Raw genomic sequence first — 23,448 nt, 5'->3', positions numbered from 1 at the left:
AAACAACTTCTAAAGGATGAAATGGCTATCCATCTGCTGCAGACCCTCCTGGTATGAGAGGTTAGAGCAGAGGGGCCTGCATACAGTCTCAAATAAGAGGAGACCAAGAATCCCCATATGTCTGGGACCCCAGCTGTCTCCAGGCACACCCTGGACAAGCCTTCTGCTTCCGGCTGAAAGTAGTGGAGATCAGCTGCTAGGATCCCTAAGTCCCTCTGCTCATTCTCATCCAGCACCTCTCTGACGTCTTTCTTCTTCTACCTTTCAGTTCCTGTCTCCTGGCCATTTTTTCACTGTCTGTCATTTTAGTCACTGTAGGCCAGGGCTTGAACCTCAACTTAGCCAACTAGTGGTGGTGATGCATTTAGAGGATAACCTCTTCTAACAGGAAAAAAAAAAAAATCAACAGCCCCGACTTGCAACATGCCTCGCTCTGTGGAGAACAAGGAGTCTAAAAGGCTGTTATGATGCTGTGGACATTAAGTGTCCTCTCTTTATTCCAAAACATAACAATACAAACTAGTGTTTTAAAATGTTATGTCAATCTAAAAGAGGTAAGATAAACCTCCGATAAAGGACAGTGACAGATGAATTTATACAGATGAACCTGAGCAGTGGAATGGCATTTCCTGGGAGGCTGCAGAGTACAACTTGGACAACATTCACTCTGATATTGGAGCCAGGATTTTGACCTTCAGTTCTGAGCAGCTCTGTGATCTTGTGAAAGTGATATCCTTTCCACCTCTGTGCTCACGGCCTCCAGGGGTGGATCTCAGGCACCCTGCCCACATTCTAGGAATTTCCCAAGAATACCAGGTCTCACTGTTTTGCCACAATTCTAAGTTTCCCTGCCCTGTGTGCAACCCAGTCAGGCAAGTTTAAAATTCCTGCCACTGTGGGCCTCCTCCTCCCATGCCTGCCAGCCTCCTGCTGGCCTCTTCTTTCTCATTCCCTCTGCACGCATGATGGATACCTGTTTAGCCACCTGGAAAATACCCCTGGACATGTCTTCATCTCTGACTCCAGACCCACCTCCCTCACAAAGCCTTCCCTGGATGCCCACCCACTCCAACTGTACCTTTCCTCCAACACTGGGCTCTGTGGGAACAAATGTGCCAAGAGTTGCTTAGGTAATTCTGTTCTGTGTTTAACAGGGGTGCTCTGTGATTAGGGTATATAAACAAAAGTTGAAAAAGCACTCTAGGATTTTTTATTTAACATTCTTTTCCTCTGTTAGCCAAGTTCTAATTATATAATATGATACTATTAACTACAGACACTGTGCCATGTAGATCTCTAGAACTAACCCATCTTGCATACCTGACACCCTATCCTTTGACCATCACCTCCCCATTTCACCTCCTCTCCAAGCTCCCAGTAACCACCATTCTACTCTCTCCTAAGGATTTTGCTATTTTAGATTCCTCGTATAAGTGGTACTAAGAAGTGTTTGCCCTTCTCTGTCTGGCTTACTTTGCTTAGCACAATGTCCTACAATTTCATCCATGTTGCTGCAAATGACAGGATTTCCTTCTGTCTGTAAAGGCTGGATCATATCCCATTTTAATATATATACCACATTTTCTTTATCCATCAGTCACTGCATATTTAGATTTCTTCCATGTTTTGACTATCATCAACAATGCTGCAGTGAACAGACAGTGCAGAGACTGCTTTGAGATCCTAATTTCAATTCCTTTGTGTATATACATAGAAGTGGGATTGCTGGATCATAGCATAGCCCTGTTTCTAATATTATGCTTGACTTGGTGTCAGGATAATGCTGGCTTCATAAAATGAGTTTGGAAGTGTTCTTTCTTCTATTTTTGGAAGAGTTTAAGAAGGATTGGTATTATTTTTTCTTTAAATATTTGTTAGAATTGCCTGTGAAGACCTGGCCCTGAGTTTTTCTTTGTTGAGAGGTGCTTGGTTGCTGATTCAGTCTATTTATTATTGGTCTCTCCAAGCTTTCAATTTCTTCTTGGTTCCATCTTAGTATGTTGTATGTTTCTAGGAATGCATCCATTTCTTCCCAGTTATCCAATTTATTGGTATTTAATTGTTGAAAACAGTTTTTTCATAACTTTTCACATAAGTCCAGGAATCAGGAAAACAATGTTTTTGCCAAACCACATGTCACAGTCTCTCCCTGTACCTCTACTCCTGAGTCAATTCTGCATCCGCGCAGATGGAAGGGCTTCCAACCACCTAGCATTTTGTTCCTTTCTCCAATGTCCTGGGCCCCTCTCTACCTCAGCCACTACCCTGGCCAGACTCTCTGTGGACTAGCAGCCTCAGCATTGTCTGGACTTCTTAGACAAGCCAATTCTCAGGTCCCACCCAGATGCACTGAGTTAGAAACCTTGCTGGGGCCCAGCACTCTGTCTTAAGAAGCCCTTCAGGGGATAGTGAAAGTGTGAATCACATGCTCCAGTGTGAGAACTGCTGCACTAGACCTCATCATAACCAATAAGTCATTCGCCCCTCTCCTTGACTTCCATGTCCTCCAACTCACTTGGATAGTCTCTGCCATTGCCTCACTGTTATTGTTCCCTGAGCACAGACTAAATCGTGCTAAACCTGGTATAACCTCTGCCCCAGTAAATGCTAGTGTCCCTGTTTCACCTCTGTGGCTGAGCCTGGCTAGGGAACAACACACTACATGCTAACTGGTCTCCAAAGGAATGCATGAGTCCTCCCTTCAAGCAGGCTCTGCAGGGCCCATCCACCCTCCTTGTCTCTGAGACAATTTTCAAATCCTCCCCTTTCCTTTCAAGTGTCCAACACTCCTCCCCATCCCTCAAAGGTAATCCTGTTTTCTCATTCACTGAGAAAAACAGAGGCAACTACTGAAGAAGTTCCTCATCCTTCTACCCACCAACCTGGGAACCTCTCCATAGTGACCCACAGATTCAGCCTTTTCTGTCCCTGCCATGTGGGACATGGGACCCATCTTTCTCTCCTCCAGATGTGCATCAGGATCACCATCAGCATCTGTTTCTCCTGCATCATCAGTGTCTGCTTGCTACTCTTACCATTCCCATCAGCATAAACCCATGCTTGGCACCTCTGCCCCACTGTCCACTTGCACTGCTCCCTTATAAAGCCAACCCATCAGGAAAGTGTTTCAGAGTGACTCTGTCCATTCCCACATGAGCCCACTCCAGTCAGGCTTCTATCCCTATCACTCCACCAAAACTCTTCCAACTGAGGTCAACGACCACCATGCTGCAAATTTCAAGCACAGTCCTCAGGCTTCATCCCATTCGATCTCTCAGCAACCACTGACACTGGTGACCACTGGACTCTCTGGAAAAACTGTGTCACTTGGGGCATTACATTCTGTGTTACTTCTCATCCTCCTCTGTAGACCCCCTCCTCTTCCCAACCTCTAAACACTAGAAAGACACAAGGCTCAGCGTCAGCCCCCATCCCCACCTACCCACACCCTAGATGATTTCATCAGCCCTGGCCTTTCCCTGGAACACAAACACACATATCCATATGACCACAGGCGCTCCCCATGTAGCTCTCCCTGAAATTTCACTCATCTACACCTCCCCTTTGCTCAAACCTGCTCCCCTCCAGTATTTCCCTTCTCAGTAAAAGGCACCACCATCATTTCAGGTAATGGCTGGGCGCCAAACTTTAGAGTGTCCTTTGACTCCTCACATTTTTTCACACCCCACAGACTGCCAGCTCTATTTTCAAACAGTATCCCCAATCCAGCCACCATCTTGACATCTGCCATGCCAACTCCCTAATCAAGTGGCTGTTTTGTTTTCTCTAGCTTCAGTCAGACCTTGTGTTTCTACCACCCAAACCCTCTAGTAGGTTCCAGCTTCATTTAGAATGAAATCTAAAGTCTCTCTGTGTCCTCCAACACCTACATGACCCAGTTCTTCGGCATCCTTGTGACTTTATCTCCTACCGCTAATCTCTCACTCATGCTATTCAGGCCATGTGAGCTAAAATACTCCATGCTCCTGCCTCAAGGCCTTTGCACTTGTTGGCCCTCTGTTGGGAATAGTCTTTCCCCATAAGACTGCTTTTGTTTCCCTCACAGTATTAAGCACATAGAATTGCCAACACTCATTAACCCCTTTAGACTTGAGAGCTCACACAGCTCCCACTTCTGCAAAGCCTTCGAGATGGAGCATGAGCATACAGAAATCAAGCCTTCTCCACTCTCCCTGAACCCAAAAGGAATCCCCAGCTCTGGATGATGTTCGGCAATACCACCCCTCTTTCTTACCTTAAAGCAATAGTCATGGCAGCAGATGCCAAGGTGTTCTAGGGTGATCTTTGGACAGTCTCGGATCTCCCGGCTGCAGTAAGTACAGATCCCTCCACTTGTTCTGGAAAATGAAAAAGAAGAATCCATGGTCAGGCTAGTATGCAGACTTCTGTGATGTGATACAGGCAGACTCTGTGCTTTGATGCAGGCGGCCTGACATCTTTACCTGTGGTGTGTAACTGGTCATATATAGCCTTGGGCCACACTGGACCTCAGCCCATTGTAGACCCTCACACTGTTTCCAGAAACCAGTCATATATCTTCACCCTACTCTCTATCATATGTGTGGACACTGCAATGTGATTCTTATTTCAGGCAGCTTGCTTCTCCCTGTCCCCCTGCCAAACATACCTGCATGGTGGGCTTTTCCCCTCTAGAACAGGAAGACCCATGTCTTCTCCTACAGGAGACATGCCCTTATATGCCCTACCCAGCTCCCTGTCTTGATGGCCCTTCTCTTCATGCCTGGGATTACTGGGTCCTGCCTGGAATATCATAGGGACAGCAAGGACCCAAGGACTATCACAAAGTGAGTTTGGCTGTGGAGCCTGCTGGGACCTCATAATGAAGTCCTAGATACTGACTTGTAGATTGAGTATCTCCCCAGTTCCAGGATTTCTGCCTTTGTTCCTGGAGTCACCCCTGCTTTTCCCCCTCAGACAGAACTTGCTGAACGTCCCTGCCTGCCCTGCTGCTGGCCCAGGGCTCAGTTTCTTGACACTGTTGCTAAAAAGACACCTGCCCTCGTCACAGCTCTGCTCCTCCCTTGTATTTTACCACCGCCAGTTTCAGCTCACAGTTAGATGGCAGAGCAGTCAGGGCCCTGGGGTTCATCCTAGCTCTGTCACTGATTCACTGTGTTTGCCTTCTGGTCTTAGCTGGATTCAAAGGCTTTGGTTGCCACAAGTGTGACATCTGGATGAGGGAAGCATGCCCTATGCTGTGGTGTGACACATCACATCTGGAAATGGATCAGAAGTAGCAAAGCAGTAGACAAAAGCAAATGGACTTAATGGCTACATCTCCCTCAGCTGCTTCTCGTCTGTAGACCTGTGTGCTCCTTGGTAACACAGCAGACTTACCTCTCAGAGTACAGAGTACCGTCATATGAGAGTTTCTTCTCCATATTGCATGAGTCCTCATTGCTGCCAGTGCTTCAGGGAGTGTGATGGGAGAGAGGAGGGCAAAAAATGGGAGGCAGATTACTACTGCAGTCATTAGTGGACAATGCTTTTCTGATTAACCCTGTGGCCACAAGCTGAGACGTGATTGCCTGGCTTGCCATTGTCTGTTATGCTAAATGGTAGGGGAAGCTTTAAACTGGGTGCCACCAAGGCATAATTCTTGCAGAGAAGATCCCTTGCACTGGGGGCAAAGAAGACCTGCCATGATGAGGAAGATGACAAGTGTGTGGCTAGGATTCTGGAGGCTGTAACTGTCACTTTCACTGACCAGGGGGAAAGGACCATGGCTTTTCTCCCCACATATGTGCCTGGGTTATAATGTGACAGTCACCAGGAGCCCACTCACAGCAGAAATCAGACACTAAGAACAGGAACAAAAAAGGAAGGAAACATTCCAACATAATACCTGTGCTTGAGTTACAGAGTGCGATTCAGGGTGGCTTTTTTCCTTTGTATGTCTTTATTTTTCAATAATATGACTTCTTATATAAAAACTAATGATTAAAAATTATTTCCAAGGAAGAAAAACTAGCTACAAGCTCTAGGACATGCTTTGGTGAAGCTTCCATTCTCATAGGAGCTGTGCGATAACCTCCTGAGGTAAGTGACCTGGCTACGGTCATGCTTGCAGTAAAAGGAGTGAACTAGAATTTCAGCCCAGCTTCTGATTTCTTTTGAGCACTAAGCTTATTTCTAAACCTCCTGGAATGTAAAGCAAAAGGGGAAAACACACTGAGCTACACAATTCTAAATGTTCAATTAAACAAAGTACTGGTGGGACTTGAAGAAGAAATACCAGATTCATAGACAGTGTTCATAGAGGCAAAGATAGCTCTCTTGAGGGTGCTGGAGGTTTATAACAGTAAACAGTAGTTCTCATATCTCATAACAGTATTTCTCATATCAAAACCTCCCTGAAAAGTCTATAGAGACAGAAAATAGTGGTGGCCAAGGGCTGTGGCTGGTGGTGTGTGTGTCAGGTGGGGGGAGGGAGAGAGCTGCTAATAGGTGTGCATTTCTCTTTTTGGGTGATAAAAATTTCTGGAATTGGATAGCTGTGATGATCTCACAACATTGTGGATGTACCAAAAATGACTGGGCTGTACACTTTAAAGAGTGAATTTTGAGATATGAATTATATTTCAAAAAAGCTACTGGGGAAAAATCATTCTAAGGAGTTACAAATGAAGAAACTGTGACCATCTTGCCCAAAATGACCCAACAAATGAGGGTTGAGTCTACTTGAACTTGATCCTCATGCCCATGCTCATCATTCCACAGCAGCAGTGAAAGCTGGCCTGGGATCCCCAGAGGCCGAATCCTGAAATAAAGCCAGGATGTTCCTTTCTGTTACTAAAATCCTAACCCCAGAAGTGAGGGGATGTGTCATTTTTAAAAATTCCCAGGAGGACACTGTCTCAGTGTGGGTTAGTTTTTAGCTGAGGTGGCACAGAGGTAGACTTCAGTACAGCATCAGGAAGCAAGCAAAGAGAAGATGAGTGGAAAGTTATGCATGTATCTGTGTGAACACACACAGTCAAATGTGTGTTCAAATGAAGCAAACTGGCATGCTGGAAGGAGCATGGGATCTGAAGAGAGGAGCTCTGAGTTCTGGAAGGATGGAATTAACTAGACAGTTCTTAAGGGCCTCAACAGCTCTATCAAGAGTGATACTCTCAGGATTTCACAAAAAGAAAGCTTGTAGTCTACTGAGAAAGGTAGAAATGGATGAGGCTGGAAGTGGAGCATAGGATGAAGTAATGATAAAAGCGGAGCACAAGACATCAAGTTAGGTAGAACAGCTGGAAATGTATATCTTATCCATGGGCGATTAAATCATCCACCTATACAATAAATGAAGGTACTCGGGCCATGTACTTAGTGAGGTACTGGGGATGCAGTAATGAGAACAACACAGGGCCTGGCAGGAGAAGGCCATGATATGAAAGATCTGGGACTTCTTACCTGCCATAGAATGAAGACAGTGGCTTCCTGGAAGATACCTCACCAGCATTCACATACTCCTTCACAAAGAGAATCCCTTTGCTGTAGAAAAAGCATAACAGAACAGAAAACTGGATACTGGAAGATTCCAGGGGACTGGGCCTGATCTAAAGCAGGGGTCCAAGGCAGGGAGAACCCCCATTTAGTGGACTTGGGCTGAAAGCAAAGTTCATGGGTATTGCCGGTTGTATGCAGATATGATAGCTCTAGAAAGAGGCTCCCTACAGCCAGTGGTGGTACACTACCCTCCTGAGACTTCAGTCCAGTGGGCTTTCTTTTTTTTTTCCAGTGGACTTTCTATCCTCCTCTCTCACCACATTTTGTTTCCCCTTTGTCTGGGACCGAGGTTGCCTATAAGTCTCAATCCTAGATATTCAAATCTTCACCTGCAATCTAATCTCTCCTTTCTCTCCCTTCTCACTCATGGAGTTCCAAAGGTTGAGAAGTTGCCTCACCCTGGACAAGCCACTGGCATTATTGAAAACAAGGTCTACTTCATGATAGACTCATAATGACCCCACATTTGGCCCCGTTCTCATGCTCTGCATTCCAGCCTGCTGGCTTGATGGCAGTAGAGGCTCCTCTGATCTCTCCTACACACACACACACACACACATACACACACACCTCACTCAGCCTCCTTGCAATGACTCCCTTCCTGAACTCTAACATGGCATGGGGGCCAGGAGCAGAGGTGAGGCAGTAGGTATGTGCCTCTTCTCACAACAGATAACATGAGAGAGACAGACAACATAGGCCCTGGCCTCAGAGGTATTTCTTTGGCCTTTTCAAGCATGTTCCCCAAGAGACACTAGCAAGGTCCAAAGGGTAGCAGAGCCCTAGAAAGTGGCACATCAGCTTCTCACTGGGAGACTCCGTTCAGGCCTCCACACAGGAGTTTATACTAGGGGAACCTGGGCCACACTTTATGGCCCCTTGACCAAGGGGCCAACAGGTTGCTGGGAATTGCAGTAGACACTAGAACTAATGTCAAGGAAGTAGCATGAGACAAAAGCTGAGTCTTTTAGCTCCAGGGAATAGCCCAAAGAACATCTCCCAGATGGTCTCTTCTTACCTGGTTGAGTTGGGCTCCAGTTCACTTGGGGAGGCTGGCATGTGAATAGGATGCTGCTCAGAAGGGGCAGGCCTGGGAACTGAGACCATGCAGCCCGAGGGGTTTCTCATCCTGAAAGAAGTGGAGGGAGGGGCAAGTATGTCAACATTGAGAACTGATGTGTTGCAGAGTCACTCAGGGTTATCAGGGGCTAATGCCAAAACTGCCATGTCAAGGAGTTTAAAAGAATGCCAGTGTTTTTTAAACAAACCTTGAAGATCACTGAGCTTCTGTTCTTTGAGGCTCCTGAGATCAATGGGTAGAAGCACTCATTTTGTAAGTCAGAGGCAAGACCCCAACCTTCCATCATGTGCTCATAACTACTCCTACAGCCAAGGGCCTTGGCCTGTGACTCACTTGGTTATAGCATAGCTATAGGGCTAGCATGAACTTGACAGACTCAGCCCCTTCCAGGAATGAGCTCCCTGCCCCCTTCCTCCAGTGAAGTCTCTGGAGAATACAAAGCTGAGGAAGAGAGGGACAAATTAATTTAGGCATCACCAAGGAAGAGATGTGGATGGACCTCATTCTGGAAGTCACCTGCCATAAGAAGAGGAAGAAAACTTATGGGTATAATGGTTTTTCTGAATCTCAACCCTTTGGTGTAACACACAACCCTTGGCCTGGAATTGGACCTCCTAGCCAGCTCACAAGGTGTTTTTCTGGCCAGGCCATTACTTGCTTTTATTCTGCCTGCTCCTGGATCAGCAGTCCCATACCAAAGGCTGCTGCAGCTGCCTGCCTGTTCAGGGAATTCTTTTAGGTTCCATCCCTGAGCCTTCCCCATTTGTGCCATCACCTCATGTCAACTCCCTGTCTAACATCTTCAGCCCAGCTTTACGGGAACACACTGCCCTGGGTTAACTCTGGCTTCTCTCCAACATGGTGCCACTCAGATAATGTCCTGAGTGTGGCTTCATCCACCTGCCCTAGCCTCTGGGCTACCACCCCTTTGCCAGAAAATCCAGTGCACAGGACTTCAACTAGTCTAAGAGTGGGGATTGTAGAGAACAATCATAATCTAGCACCTGCCCAGCTCCCAAGCCCCATCTTTAGGGACTATGTCATGTGCATCTGACCTCTCTGGCACATTTGCACACGACACCACCTTCTCCTCTGGGAAGCCCTTCCAGGGTACCTGCCTTCTCACCCCAGGCTGGGTGAGGTTCCCTGCCTCAGTGTGCCCAGTTACCCTGAGATAGTCCTATATCACTCTAGCACACAGGAATGCACCATGGAGACTGGAGGAAGTGGACTGGCTGGGAGGGGAAGCCCCGTGGGAACCTGGAAAGACAGGTGGGGGGATAAAGTACAGAACCAGACAGTGAAAAGAAGACTGAGTACAAGAGGAAGGAAACAGCATCCATTTCTGACTGAGCAGCTAGCAAGTGGCTGGCATCCATTTATCCACACCCAACACAATAGTTCAGGCGACAAAAGAGCTGAAGCATCAAGGAGACCTGAAGGATAAGATGAGCCAGTTTATCAAGAATGGAGAGGCTGCAGATATGACATGGTGATTAGCAAAACAGGCCCTGGGCTGACTGTGTTTTAATCCCTATTAAGCCACTGTCTGGTTGGACAACTACTGGCCAGCTATTCAACCTACTTCTGCCTCAGTTTCTTATCTATAGAACAGATAATAATAGCACTTTTCCCATATGGTTGGTGTGAGAATTAAGTGAGTACACATAAAGCATCAGAAGGATGCCTGCACATTCTCAGCTCGAAGCAAATGCTAATGGTTATTACTGTGGTGTAACTGCTGTTGTAGTTGGTCATTGGTTCACTGTGTGCTTCATGAGAGTGGGGATAGAGGGCTGGTCATTTTGTTTGTTACCTACAGCTGGCTCACATGGAGTATTTAGGTTCTTTTGTCCATGGAATACCCCAGGCAAGAATACTGGAGTGGGTTGCCATTCCCTTCTCCAGGGGATCTTCCCGACCCAGGGATTGCACCTAAGTCACTTATGCTGCAGGCAGATTCTTTACCATCTGAGCTACCAGGGAAGTCCATTTGTATATCATTTCCCAAACTTGTGGCCACTCTGGGGAAAGATCTTGGGGGAGCTAAGGAACATGGATATGCTGCCATGCAAGGCCATCCTGGTGGCTGTGGCAGTGGAAGAATTTATTCACATTGTAGCACACTTTCCTCAGAAATCTTCCACCCCCACAAGTGGCAAAGGCACTCTATATCCCTCTGCCAACCCAGGTCTTCATGCTCCAAACGTCTGTCATGCTTGGTGTAACAGATTTGATGCTGTGGCTTCAAACTCAAGCCAACAGAGACCTACCCCTGGGATGCTCATTGCTGGTCAGCTTCACAAGGACTCCTAGCCAATCACACCTGCAGAAGGTAACGGGCATGACTAGTGTGTTAGGATTTGCTTTGGGGTGTGGGCCCTGACAAAACTCCAGTTCAGGCAGGCTAGCAGAAGCCTGGCACAGAGTAGCCCTTACCTGTTGTCCGGGCTGTCCACTTCCAGGCACTGCTCAGGATTTCTGGGGCTGCTCTGCTCTGAGGTACTGGGGTCTGTGCACTGCTGGGTGGGTACGGCTGGGTCTTGTTGATTATCTTGCAGGACTCCAGGCCTCCCCTGCCACGTCTCTCCCACCTTGGTGACCACATTCTTCTCAAAAACAACCAAGGTGCTGAGGAAGAATGAATCCTTGGTCATCCACTGCACACCCATATCCCCTCCTGAGACCATAGCAGGCTCCTCTCCTGGGGAGGTGGGATTGGGGGGCACAGAAGAGCCTAGCATGGCCCCCACCTCAGGGAGCATTCATGTCCTCCTCAGGAGGACCCCAGCACCACTGCTCCCCTCCCATCGCAAACACAGTCCCCAAGAACACCTGATGACTTCAGCTCAGTTCAGCCACTCATTTGTGTCTGACTCTTTGTGACCCCATGGACTGCAGCACACCAGGTTTCTCTGTCCATCACCAACTCCTGGAGCTTACTCAAACTTATGTCCATGAAGTCAGTGGTGCCATTCAACCATCTCATCCTCTGTCATCCCCTTCTCCTCCTGCCTTCAATCTTTCCCAGCATCAGGGTCTTTTCCAATGAGTCAGTTTATCTCATCAGGTGGCCAAAGTATTGGAGTTTCAGCTTCAGCATCAGTCCTTCCAATGAACATTCAGGGCTGATTTCCTTTAGGATGGACTGGTTGGATCTCCTTGCAGTCCAAGGGACTCTCAAGAGTCTTCTCCAGCACCACAGTTCAAAGCATCAACTCTTCAGCACTCAACTTTCTGTATAGTACAACTCTCACATCCATACATGACTACTGGAAATGACTACTGATGACCTCAATGATGTTTTAAAAGACAAAGACCTCTCTTAGCTGGAAACAGTGGCATTTCTGTCCCCTTCATCCTGTTGCCATGACTCCTTTCTCCAAATTTCCCCAGTCCCAGTTCACCTGTCCTGCTTAAAAAGTCCCAAGCCATCCTGTCTTCTCCCCAGGCCAGGGTGCTCAGAATGCCTGTGCACAAAAATCCAGCAGGGCACCAGCTCTCTGGCAAGAGGCTTCTCCCCTCAGCTGCTTTGGCTGGCTGTGTGTGTTAGCAGCTCAGTCATATCTGACTCCCTGCGACCCCATGAACTGTAGCTTGCCAGGCTTCTCTGTCTATGGAATTCTCCAGGCAAGAATACTGGAGTGGGTTGCCATTCCTTTCTCCAGAGGATCTTCCTAACCCACAGATGGAACTCTGGTCTCCTGCATCACAGGTAGATTCTTTATTGTTTGAGCTACAGGGAAGTCCTGCTTTGGCTGGCTGGGGGCTGTGGGGGCGCGGGTAGGGGGGCAAAGGAGTGGGAAGAGAATCATCAGGGCTTGCTACATTCTCAAACAGACTGATGATCCTGCAATGCGCGGGGAAGGGCCATGAAAACCAAAAGCCTTCTGAGGACGCCCAACAGGTGATCCTTGCTTGCCATCTGCTGGCTAACATGGGCAAAGCCCAGAATAAGCCCTGCCAAAGCTGAGCATGCCCAGGACAGCCATTTTCTTTACTGATAGTCGTATTTCACGACGGACATCGCGGTCAGAGCTCTCAGCTGCAGAAAATGGCGGCTGTTGCAGGCTCACACCTGCCAAACTCCACTGAGCATTAGCCCGAGGCACACGCACAGGCTCAGGTGCAGACGTACCGTTGTTGCCCATTTGTTGATCACAGTTAGGATCTCCTTGTCTTTTTTATTGCCAAGCAGTCACAGTTATTTTTAACGAAGTAATAGCATTTTCATTCCCCTACACACACATGAAAATTATGGGGTGAGGATCTGCTTGCAGGTCACAAATTGCACTCAGGATGTAACTTCGACTACCCTTCCCATCCCCAGTCTGATCAAGTAGCTGCCACTACACTTCCCATCACTAAGTCTGCGGATGGAAGTGGGATAAAAGCAGAAGCATGGGCTAATAACTTAGACGGCCCATTTAAGGCAAACAAAAAGGTCTTTCTTAACTTCAAATACCCCACCCCACCCCAACTCCGCAGCTTCTCTCCCCCCAGCAACAGCCAAGCTTCTTGAAAGAGCTGGGTGCACTAGCTCTTCTCACTTCTTCATTCCCATCTCCCTGTCAACTCTCCACAGAAGCTACTATTGCTTCCCAATATCCCAAACTATCTGTGATGAAGGACTTCTCTTCCCCTAAGTGTCTAGGACAAATATGTTGCCTTCTAGGTCCTGCCTCCACTGGCGGGAAGCTCTCCGTGGTCACAAAGCATAAAAACAACATGCTGAAAAACCTAATTGGAAATGCTCTAGATATTTTGTCCAGGTAGATAACTGTTAAGATATCCCAAATGACTAGTTTCTCCTTGATCCCTCACCCAAAATTTAGTCTACAGTCTCCATAAGATTATATATCAAGGCAAAAAAAAAATTTAAAGCCTCCTGTATAAATATTAGCAGGAAGCTTTAGCCTTTATGTCAAGCAGGTGACCTCAACTTGTCCCATCTGCCAGAAACAGAATTCTGATAAAAATATAAAGTGTGGCAAAAAGGAGAACCAGCTCTTATACAAACCAATGAGTCTTTAATTTGTGTTTATACCTGACACATGGCTGAAATTTTAGAATTCAAGCCATAAGATCTCCATTTGAGTCTATCTGAACATTTATGTACATGTGTATGTGTAATATCTTTTTACTTGTGAATAGAATTACCAAGTAAACGTACAAGATCACTTATCCTTTATTCCAGTTGACTTAGGGATAAATAAACACTTATATAAATTAAATATTTCTAAAACTCATTAAAATTTTTCTAGTACTTTGAATGTACAGAAGAAAAAGTATTCTTTTATAAGAATTTTTTATAAACTAACATGAATTTTTAAAAAATTCAAGTTCAAAGAATTTAGGTAAATCCTTGGCAAACAAAGCTAGTCTAATATTGTTAATTTAATAAAAATAGCTGTCTTGTGAGTTGTATATTTGTATTTTATACTGTACAATATACAATATGCTTTATATTATATAAATTACATGAGAAGCACTAATCCAATAATAATAAATAATGATAATAATAATGCAAGGCATTTCCTAATTTTTATGGGTAAAATGTTAATTACATAAATATTTCAGAAACCATATAAAATTCTTAGAGATTTGTCAGTGCCCTCACTGTCCATGATATGCTTTTATTTCTCAGAATCCCAGTGCTGCCCTGCCTTGCCCAATATTAGAGAACAATGTTATCAATCACAATGTTATCAGTCATAATTTCAATTATTTTTAAAATGTTAATTTAGGTGCAATTTTACTTTTTAAAATTTAAATTCAGGTATTCTAAGTCAGTGGGTTTCTACTGGAAATTCTTACCACTTACCTATGGAGTTTTATTAATATACATATGTTCAAGACCTTTTCCTTCACTGGCAATTTGATTTCATTCATCTCCTAAATCTCATGATTTTAAATATGTTCTTACTACCATGTCTGTTCCTTAACTGACTTGAAGCTTTCCCTTTTAAAAGGGGCATTGCAACTACTGCTGCTAAACTTTTGTTGGAACAAGTACTCCCTTATGAGGAATTCTGATTCTTTCAAGTAATTGAGGAATAAATTTCACCAGTTAAGTCATCCAAGAAATCAAAGGTCTTCCTCTATATCCCAAATTACATTGCCTTTGTTATACTCAGGCATCGGAAATGACAGAGCTATAAAATTATTCAGTTCAGTTCAGTCACTCAGTACTGTCCGACTCTTTGTGACCCCATGGACTACAGCACACCAGGCTTCCCTGTCTATCAACTCCAAGAGCTTGCTCAAACTCGTGTCCATCGAGTCAGTGATGCCATCCAACCATCTCATTCTCTGCCATTCCCTTCTCCTCCTGCCTTCAATCCTTCCCAGCATCTGGGTCTTTTCCAATGAGTCAGTTCATCTCATCAGGTGGCCCAAGTATTAGAGCCTCAGTTCAGCATCAGTCCTTCCAATCAATATTCAGGACTGATTTCCTTTAGGATGGACTGGTTTGATCTCCTTGCAGTCCAAGGGACTCTCAAGAGTCTTCTCCAACACCACAGTTCAAAAGCATCAATACTTCAGCGCTCAGCTTTCCTTATAGTTCAACTCTCACATCCACAGATGACTACTGGAAAAATAATAGCTTTGACTAAACAGACTTTGTCAGCAAAGTAATGTCTCTGCTTTTCAATATGCTGTCTAGGTTGGTCATAGATTTCTTCCAAGGAGCAAGCATCTTTTAATTTCATGGCTGCAGTCACCATCTGCAGTGATTTGGAGCCCCACAAAATAAAGTCTCTCACAGTTTCCATCGTTTCCCCATCTATTTGCCATGAAGTGATGGGACCAGATGCCATGATCTTAGCTTTTTGAATGTTGAGTTTTAAGCCAGCTTTTTCACTCTCCTCTTTCACTTTCATCAAGAAGCTCTTTGGTTCCTCTTCCCTTTCTGCCATAACGGTGGTGTCATCTGTGTATCTGAGATTATTGGTATTTCTCCCGGCAGTCTTGCTTCGAGATAGTGCTTCATCCAGTCTGGCACTTTGCATGATGTATTCTGCATATAAGTTCAATAAGCAGAGTGACAATATACGGCCTTGATGTACTCCTTTCCCAATTTGGAACCAGTCTGTTGTTCCATGTCCGGTTCTAACTGTTGCTTCCTGACCTGCATACAGATTTCTTAGGAGGCAGGTAAGGTGGTCTGGTATTCCCATCTCTTGAAGAATTTTCCACAATTTGTTGTGATCCACACAGTCAAAGGCTTTGGCATAGTCAAAGCAGAAGTAGATACTTTTCTGGAACTCTCTTGCTTGCTCTATGATCCAACAGATGGTGGCAATTTGATCTCTGGTTCCTCTGCCTTTTCTAAATCCAGCTTGAACATCTGGAAGTTCATGGTTCACATACTATCAAAATCTGGCTTGGAGAATTTTGAGCGTTACTTCACTAGCGCGTGAGATGTGTGCAACTGTGCGGTAGGTTGGACATTCTTTGCATAGTCTTTCTTGGGATTGGAATGAAAATTGACCTTTTCCGGTCCTGTGGCCACTGCTGAGTTTTCCAAATTTGCTGGCATATTGAGTGCAGCACTTTCACAGCATCATTTTTTAAGATATGGAATAGCTCGACTGAAATCCCATCACCTCCACTATCTTTGTTCATAGTGATACTTCCTAAGGCTCACTTGACTTCGCATTCCAGGGTGTCTGGCTCTAGGTGAATGATCACACCATCATGGTTTTCTGGGTCATGAAGATCTTTTTTTGTAGAGTTCTTCAGTGTATTCTTAATATCTTCTGCTTCTGTTAGTTCCATACCATCTCTGTCCTTTATTGTATCCATCTTTGCATGAAATGTTCCCTTGGTATCTCTAATTTTCTTGAAGAGATCTCTAGTCTTTCCCATTCTATTGTTTTCCTCTATTTCTTTGCATTTCTTCCTCAAATTGAGGAAGGTTTTCTTATCTCTCCTTGCTATTCTTCATAACTCTGCATTCACATGGGTATGTCTTTCCTTTCCTCCTTTGCTTTTAGCTTCTCTTCTTTTCTCAGCTATTTGTAAGGCCTCCTCAGACAACCATTTTGCCTTTTTGCATTTCTTTTTCCTGGGGATGGTCTTGATCACTGCCTCCTGTACAATGTCAAAAACCTCCATCCATAGTTCTTCAGGCACTCTATCAGATTTAATCCCTTGAATCTATTTGTCACTTTCACTGTATAATAATAAGGGATTTGATTTAGGTCATACCTGAATAGTCTAGTGGCTTTCCCTACTTTCTTCAGTTTAAGTCTGAATTTGGCAATAAAGAGTTCATGATCTGAGCCACAGTCAGCTCCTGGTCTTGTTTTTGCTGACTGTATAGAACTTCTCCATCTTTGGTTGCAAATAATATAATCAGTCTGATTTCAGTATTGACCATCTGGTGATGTCCACGTGTAGAGTCTTCTCTTGTGTTGTTGGAAAAGGGTGTTTGCCATGACCAGTGCGTTCTCTTGGCAAAACTCTGTTAGCCTTTGCCCTGTTTCATTTTGTACTCCAAGCCAAATTTACCTGTTACTCCAGGTATCTTTTGCCTTCCTACTTTTGCATTCCAGCCCCCCATGATGAAAAGGACATCTTTTGGGAGTGTTAGTTCTAGAAGGTCTTGTAGGTCTTCATAGAACTGTTCAACTTCAGCTTCTTCAGCATTACTGGTTGGGGCATAGACTTGGATTACTGTGATACTGAATGGTTTGCCTTGGAAACGAACAGAGATCATTCTGTCATTTTTGAGATTGCACCCAAGTACTGCATTTCAGGCTCTTTTGTTGACTATGATGGCTACTCCATTTCTTCTAAGGGATTCTTGCCCACAGTAGTAGGTATAATGGTCATCTGAATTAAATTCACCCATTCCAGTCCATTTTAGTTTGCTGACTCCTAAAATGTTGATGTTCATTCTTGCCATCTCCTGTTTGACTGCTTCCAGTTTACCTTGATTCATGGACCTTAGATTCCAGTTTCCTATGCAATGTTGCTCTTCATATCATTGGACTTTACTTCCATCACCAGCCACATCCACAACTTGGCATTGTTTTCATTTTTGCTCCATGTCTTCATTCTTTCTGGAGTTATGTCTGCATTCTTCTCCAGTCACATATTGGGCACCTACTGACCTGGGGAGTTCATCTTTCACTATCTTATCTTTTTGCCTGTTCATACTGTTCATGGGATTCTCAAGGCAAGAATACTGAAGTGGTTTGCCATCCCCTTCTCCAGTGGACCACGTTTTGTCAGAACTCTCCACCATGACCCATCTGTCTTGGGTAGCCCTATATGGCATGGCTCATAGTTTCATTGAGTTAGACAAGGCTGTGGTCCATGTGATCAGTTTGATTCATTTTCTGTGGTTGAGGTTTTCATTCTCTCTGCCCTCTGATGGATAAGGATAAGAGGCTTATGGAAGCTTCCTGTTGGGAGAGACTGACTGTGGGGGAAACTGGGTCTGTTCTGATGGGTGGGGCCATGCTCAGTAAGTCTTTAATCCAATTTTCTGTTGATGGGTGGGACTGTGTTTCCTCCCTGTTGTTTGACCTGAGACCAAACTATGGTGGAGATAATGAAGATAATAAAATTATAAAATATAAAAATTAAAGCTTGCTAAGCTGATGGAAAAACAATCTCCCACAGCCTGAGATTTTACCCTTGGTAATGACTGTCCTCTGGTCCTCTTCTGCTGGGCCATACCAACTGTCCCTATGTGAAATTATATGCAACCCACACATAAGAATTCTCTATTTTGTCTCAGCTCTCAACTACTCTAACTTGGCCAATTCAGACATTCTAAGATCCTGATTGGATTTTTTTCTATCCTCCATCCAAGTCTCCTTCACAATTCTGCTGTTATTGTTGCCTGTGTCCTTGCAGTTCTCACTCTGCCCTCTTCCGTGCTTCTTGGAATCCCAGGTTAGTCAAGCCACATCCACTAGAAGGGTGCATAGACCACCTTTCCTTCTGACATATGTCCAGGCTGGGGCTGAGGAACTGATTGTTACTTGAGACTATGAGGAGTAAGTGGCCCTTAATTCCCTGGCCTACACACTCCAAATGCCACATTTTCTGATAAACCTAGTCTGTTGAGATACCATGCCAGTGACTGGACCCAAAGACTGGAAGTGGAGAATCATTTGGGTCTGTAAAGAGGGCTTGTCCACAGCCACACCTGGAAGCCAGAGCCTTGCCTCAGGTGCCCTTGTCTGTTGACTCGTTTGAGACTGCTGCCTTGGCTTGGTGTGTCCGTGAAGGGCATTTGTTCAGATGGCTCCAGGAAGTGCAGTGGCAACTTGGAGAGTTGCCCCACCACGTGAGCCAGGAGGGGCTACATACTCCACCTAGCCACATACTTTCTGACTTGACACTTCTCTCTTCCTCATTGCTTCCCAAATTCTGGGTTCATTATTCTTATTAAACAGTTCTGTTTCCATCTCCACAGCTGCTATCATAAATAGGGCCTCATCATCTCTTACCTGGAGGACTGGGACAACTTCTAAGCTTTTCTCCCTGCCTGTACCTGCCCATTTCAAGTCCATTCTTTTCACTGACACCATAGAGATAACTGTAAAGCACAAATCTGACCACATCAATCGTCTGCTTAAAATTTTTCTGGCTCTGTAGGTGGGAATGGAAAATGCTGCAGCTGCTGTGGAAAAACAGTACAGTGGTTCCTAAAACAACTTAAATATAAAGTTATCATATGATCCAGCAATTTCACCTCTGAGTATATACCCAAAAGGACAGAAAGCAGGATCTTGAAAATATATTTGTACACCCATATTTATTGCAGCACTATTCACAATAGCCAAAAGGTGGAAACAACCCAAGTGTTCACTGACAGATGAGTAGACAAAAAGCAGTATGTCCACATTATGGAATATTATTCAGTCTTAAAAAGGAAGAAAATTCTGATATGCTACACTGATGAACCTTTAAGACATTAAGACTAAGAGAAAGATGCTAGTTATAAAAGGACAGATACTGTATGGTTCCGCTTCTATGAGGTATCTATAGTAGTAAATATATAGAGGCAAAAAGTAGGATGGTAAGTGCCAGGGGCTGGGAGTAGAGGGTATGGGGAGCTGTTGTTTAATGGAAAAGTTCTGGACATTGGCTGCACAACACTATGAATGTACTTAATGCCACTTAACTGCATACTTTAAAATGGTTAAGATGGTAATTTTTATGTTTTGTGTATTTTATAACAATTTAAAAAGAAATCTTCTTGGCTGTTTTTCCTCTGCAGAAAGTCCAAGTCCTTATGGCATAAGGTTCTGACCCTGCCCACCTGTGCTTGTGATCACAGTTTTTGTCCTTTATTGGGTTAATGTAGTGGGTAGTGTGCTGGTATAAGACCACCCTCGGGGTCAATGATTCACTAGAACTCCCAGGACTCAGCATACAGTCATCCTCACAGGCCCAAATGACCTTATCACATCTCTGCACATCAATCCCCACTAACCTCACCAGCTGTCAGCTAGTTCCTATCAAACCTTGGAGCCATCACTACACACAGTTGCTCAAAAGTGAAATCTTGGGAGCAGCCTTGGCTACCACTTTCCTTCACCTTTACCTTTGATAAGGCAACTTGTCGGCCATCTCTTGGCTGGGCAAACAGCCTCTTGACTGGTGTCCTCCCTTGTGTTGCTGTATATCCACCCCGCTTGACATGTCTGGTCTTTAGACTCTCCTTTGCAAAACCTGTCAGTGGCGCCTGGGGCCCTCAGAATGTGGGTCATGCTCGTCAGTCTAGGAGTAGGTGCCTGCCCAGCCTCGCTCATCACTTCCCACCAAGCCAACCATTAACTCTTCCTTCACTGCAGCCACCCTGAGTCTATATTTCCATCACAATGTATCTATCTTTCTGGCAAAGTCTTCCAGCTTCAACCTCATCCCACCTATAAAGAAAGACTCTCCTGACATCCACCCTAACTCCCCCCCACCCAAAGCCCAATCACCTCCTCCTTTACCTACAGGCTGCATTTTTTTTCAACCTTTCTAACCAGAGAGTACACTGAGTACTGTGGCGCAAAGTCCAGAGTTGTCCATTCAGTATCTTGGTCTGGGCCCCTACAGGGCCTGAAGTCAAAGATGGGCAAAAGGAATCAAAGGCCAGTTGGATATTCTTAAATAAGAAAACCTGTTACATCTAACACGTGAGCCTGGCACTAAAAATAGCCTCCTATTTAAGTATGGAACCTTTATGTATAAGAACCCCAGTATCATGAAGATTGTTGTTCAGTCTCTCAGTCATGTCCAACTCTTTGCAACCCCATGGACTGCAGCACGCCAGGCTTCCCTGTCCTTCATTATCTCCCGGAGTTTGCTCAAACTCATGTTCATTGAGTCGGTGATGCCATCCAGCCATCTCATCCTCTGTCGCCCCCTTCTCCTCCTGCCCTCAATCTTTCCCAAAATCAGGGTCTTTCCCAATGAGTCAGCTCTTTGCATCAGGTGGCCAAAGTATCGGAGCTTCAACTTCACCATCAGTCCTTCCAATGAATATTCAGGACTGATCTCCTTTAGGATGGACTGGTTTGATCTCCTTGCTATCCAAGGGACTCTCAAGAGGCTCCTCCAGCACCACAGTTCAAAAGCATCAATTCTTCAGCACTCAGCCTTCTTTATGGTCCAGCTCTCACATCCATACGTGACTATTGGAAAAATCATAACCATGACTAGATGGACCTTTGTCAGAAAAGCAATGTCTCTGCTTTTTAATACACTGTCTAGGTTTATCGTAGCTTTTCTTCCAAGGAGCAAATGTCTTTTAATTTCATGGCTGCAGTCACCGTCCATAGTGATTTTGGGGCTCAAGAAAATAAAGTCTGCCACTGTTTTCATTTTCTACCTATTTGCCACGAAGTGATGGGATTGGGTGCCTTGATCTTAGCTTTTTCAACGTTGAGCTTTAGGTTTTTATTTTATCTGTCTCTGCAATAGGAGCTACAGCTACTGTTCCCTGTCTCCTGGGTTGGTGAAACACTGGTGTTCCCTTCTAGCATTTCTCTCTTGCTTGGATCTGCAGAAGTGATAAGTGCTTTCATTTATTCTCCATGAAATTTCCAAGCAATACAAACCTGCTGTGTTTCAATCATCTTTCAGCACATCCATAAGCTTTATAGGACACGAATGTAATGTTCAGCCAGGCAGATGCCATCAGGAGAGCCTTGACTTGAACACCACACACCGATACCACAAAGTCACCTCTAGTGACAATTACACCTGTCCTGTCACTTATGCATATCACACACCAACACATCACCAATCATAATCCCACCCCCACCTTTACTGCCAGTATCAGGGCACCTCTCTAATATGCTTGCACTCTCCTGTTTTCCCCCTGTCACTGTGACCTTCTCTCTCTGCTTCACCTTGTTGTATTCTTTCACAGTCTCCCCTTTCCCCCATCATTTCTAATTATCTGGCAGAGCCTTTTTACACATACATATAGCCCTCATCTTACCTGGGGCCACCCTTGCCCCGACTTGTGGTGCTTCTATACTCTGGGAGACCTTCTTCCTCTTCCACACATAAGAAATTAGCCAGGGTTTCTTACCTCTGGGAACAGATGACTGCTCCCATCACAGGCTCCATCTCAGTTCCTTCTGCCAAAGGAAGCCCCTTGATACTGCTCCATGCCCGGGGAATCACCATTCTAACTGCATTCACCAGGCAGGAGCCTGAGTAGCTAGGTGTGCAATGTGCCAGGCACTGGCATGCATGTGGGGCAAAAGTGGGTCTTACCTTGGTCATGGCCCCTGGAAAAATTCCAGTTCAGGCAGGCTAGCAGGAGCCTGGCACAGAGTAGCCCTTACCTGTTGGCCGGGCTGTCCACTTCCAGGTGCTGCTCAGGATTTCTGGGGCTGCTCTGCTCCGAGGTGCTGGGGTCTGTGCACTGCTGGGTGGGTACAACTGGGTCTCCTTGATCATCTTGCAGGACTCCGGGCCTCCCCTGCCACGTCTCTCCCTCCTTGGTGACCACATTCTTCTCCTCAAAAACCACCAAGGTGCTGAGGAAGAATGAGTCCTTGATCATCCACTGCACACCCATATCCCCTTCTGTGACCACAGCAGACTCCTCTCCCGGGGAGGGGGGGAGGAAGGAGCCTGGCATGGCCCCCACCTCAGGGAGCACTCATGTCCTCCTCAGGAGGACCCCAGCACCGCTGCTCCCCTCCAACTGACAAAGGCTGTCCCTGTATAAGATGAAGCCTGAGCCCAGATGCTTTTGCCACACTCTGAATCCAGCAAGGAGGCAGTGACCTCCCAGCTGTCCTCAGTATCAAGTTCTTTGGGAGATCTTCTGTCCTTCCTGGCCTGACATCACACCTATACTTGCACATCCCTCCCATCGTCATTCATCCCCATCCTGGCATGCTTCCAAGGGCCTTGTTCTCCTCATTGGTGCCTCCTCCACATCCTGTGTGATGGTGCTGGTGCCTGATGGCCTCAGGCACCAAAGATTTCATACGCCAACTAGGCCAGTGGCCAAGACTGAGTCAGGTTATTGAGAACATGAGCCTAGCATTCCAGAAAATGACTATCTAGTTCACCATCACCTTGATCCTGGTCCATCCTGAATTCAACCCTGCCAATCAGCAGCCTGCCTCCAATTGCTTGTAGGGCTATATTAGGGCAAGAAGATCATACCACCAGCTACCTCCAGCCTTGGGACTCTTTATTCATGGAAGTTAATTGCATAGTAGGCAGACTCACTGCCTTCAAGCTGGAATAACAAGAGGAGCAGAACTCATAACTTTTGGAGAGCATGCTCTTCTCCAATAGTGCCACTCCCTTAACCCTGACACACTCACCCCACCTTT

General features: G+C 45.5%; 1 protein-coding gene across 5 annotated transcripts in view; it reads right to left on the bottom strand.

Annotated features, from left to right (window-relative positions):
* The window catches only part of ZNF185 (zinc finger protein 185 with LIM domain), a 66,787-nt gene that overhangs the window by 3,966 nt on the left and 39,373 nt on the right, over nt 1-23,448 (bottom strand). For all 5 annotated transcript variants that reach the window (XM_043897000.1, XM_043897002.1, XM_043896999.1 and 2 more), the window contains 6 exons: nt 22,441-22,635; nt 11,063-11,254; nt 8,561-8,671; nt 7,447-7,527; nt 5,380-5,451; nt 4,256-4,358 (listed from right to left, as the gene is read on the bottom strand). In XM_043897000.1, the coding sequence (XP_043752935.1) occupies nt 4,256-4,358; nt 5,380-5,451; nt 7,447-7,527; nt 8,561-8,671; nt 11,063-11,254; nt 22,441-22,635 (754 nt within the window). The remainder of the gene's footprint in view (nt 1-4,255; nt 4,359-5,379; nt 5,452-7,446; nt 7,528-8,560; nt 8,672-11,062; nt 11,255-22,440; nt 22,636-23,448) is intronic.

Source organism: Cervus elaphus, chromosome X (assembly GCF_910594005.1).
Source record: "Cervus elaphus chromosome X, mCerEla1.1, whole genome shotgun sequence".
Lineage (NCBI taxonomy): Eukaryota > Metazoa > Chordata > Mammalia > Artiodactyla > Cervidae > Cervus > Cervus elaphus.
Note: the sequence above shows the minus strand (reverse complement) of the source record. Positions and strands in the feature narration are given on the sequence as shown.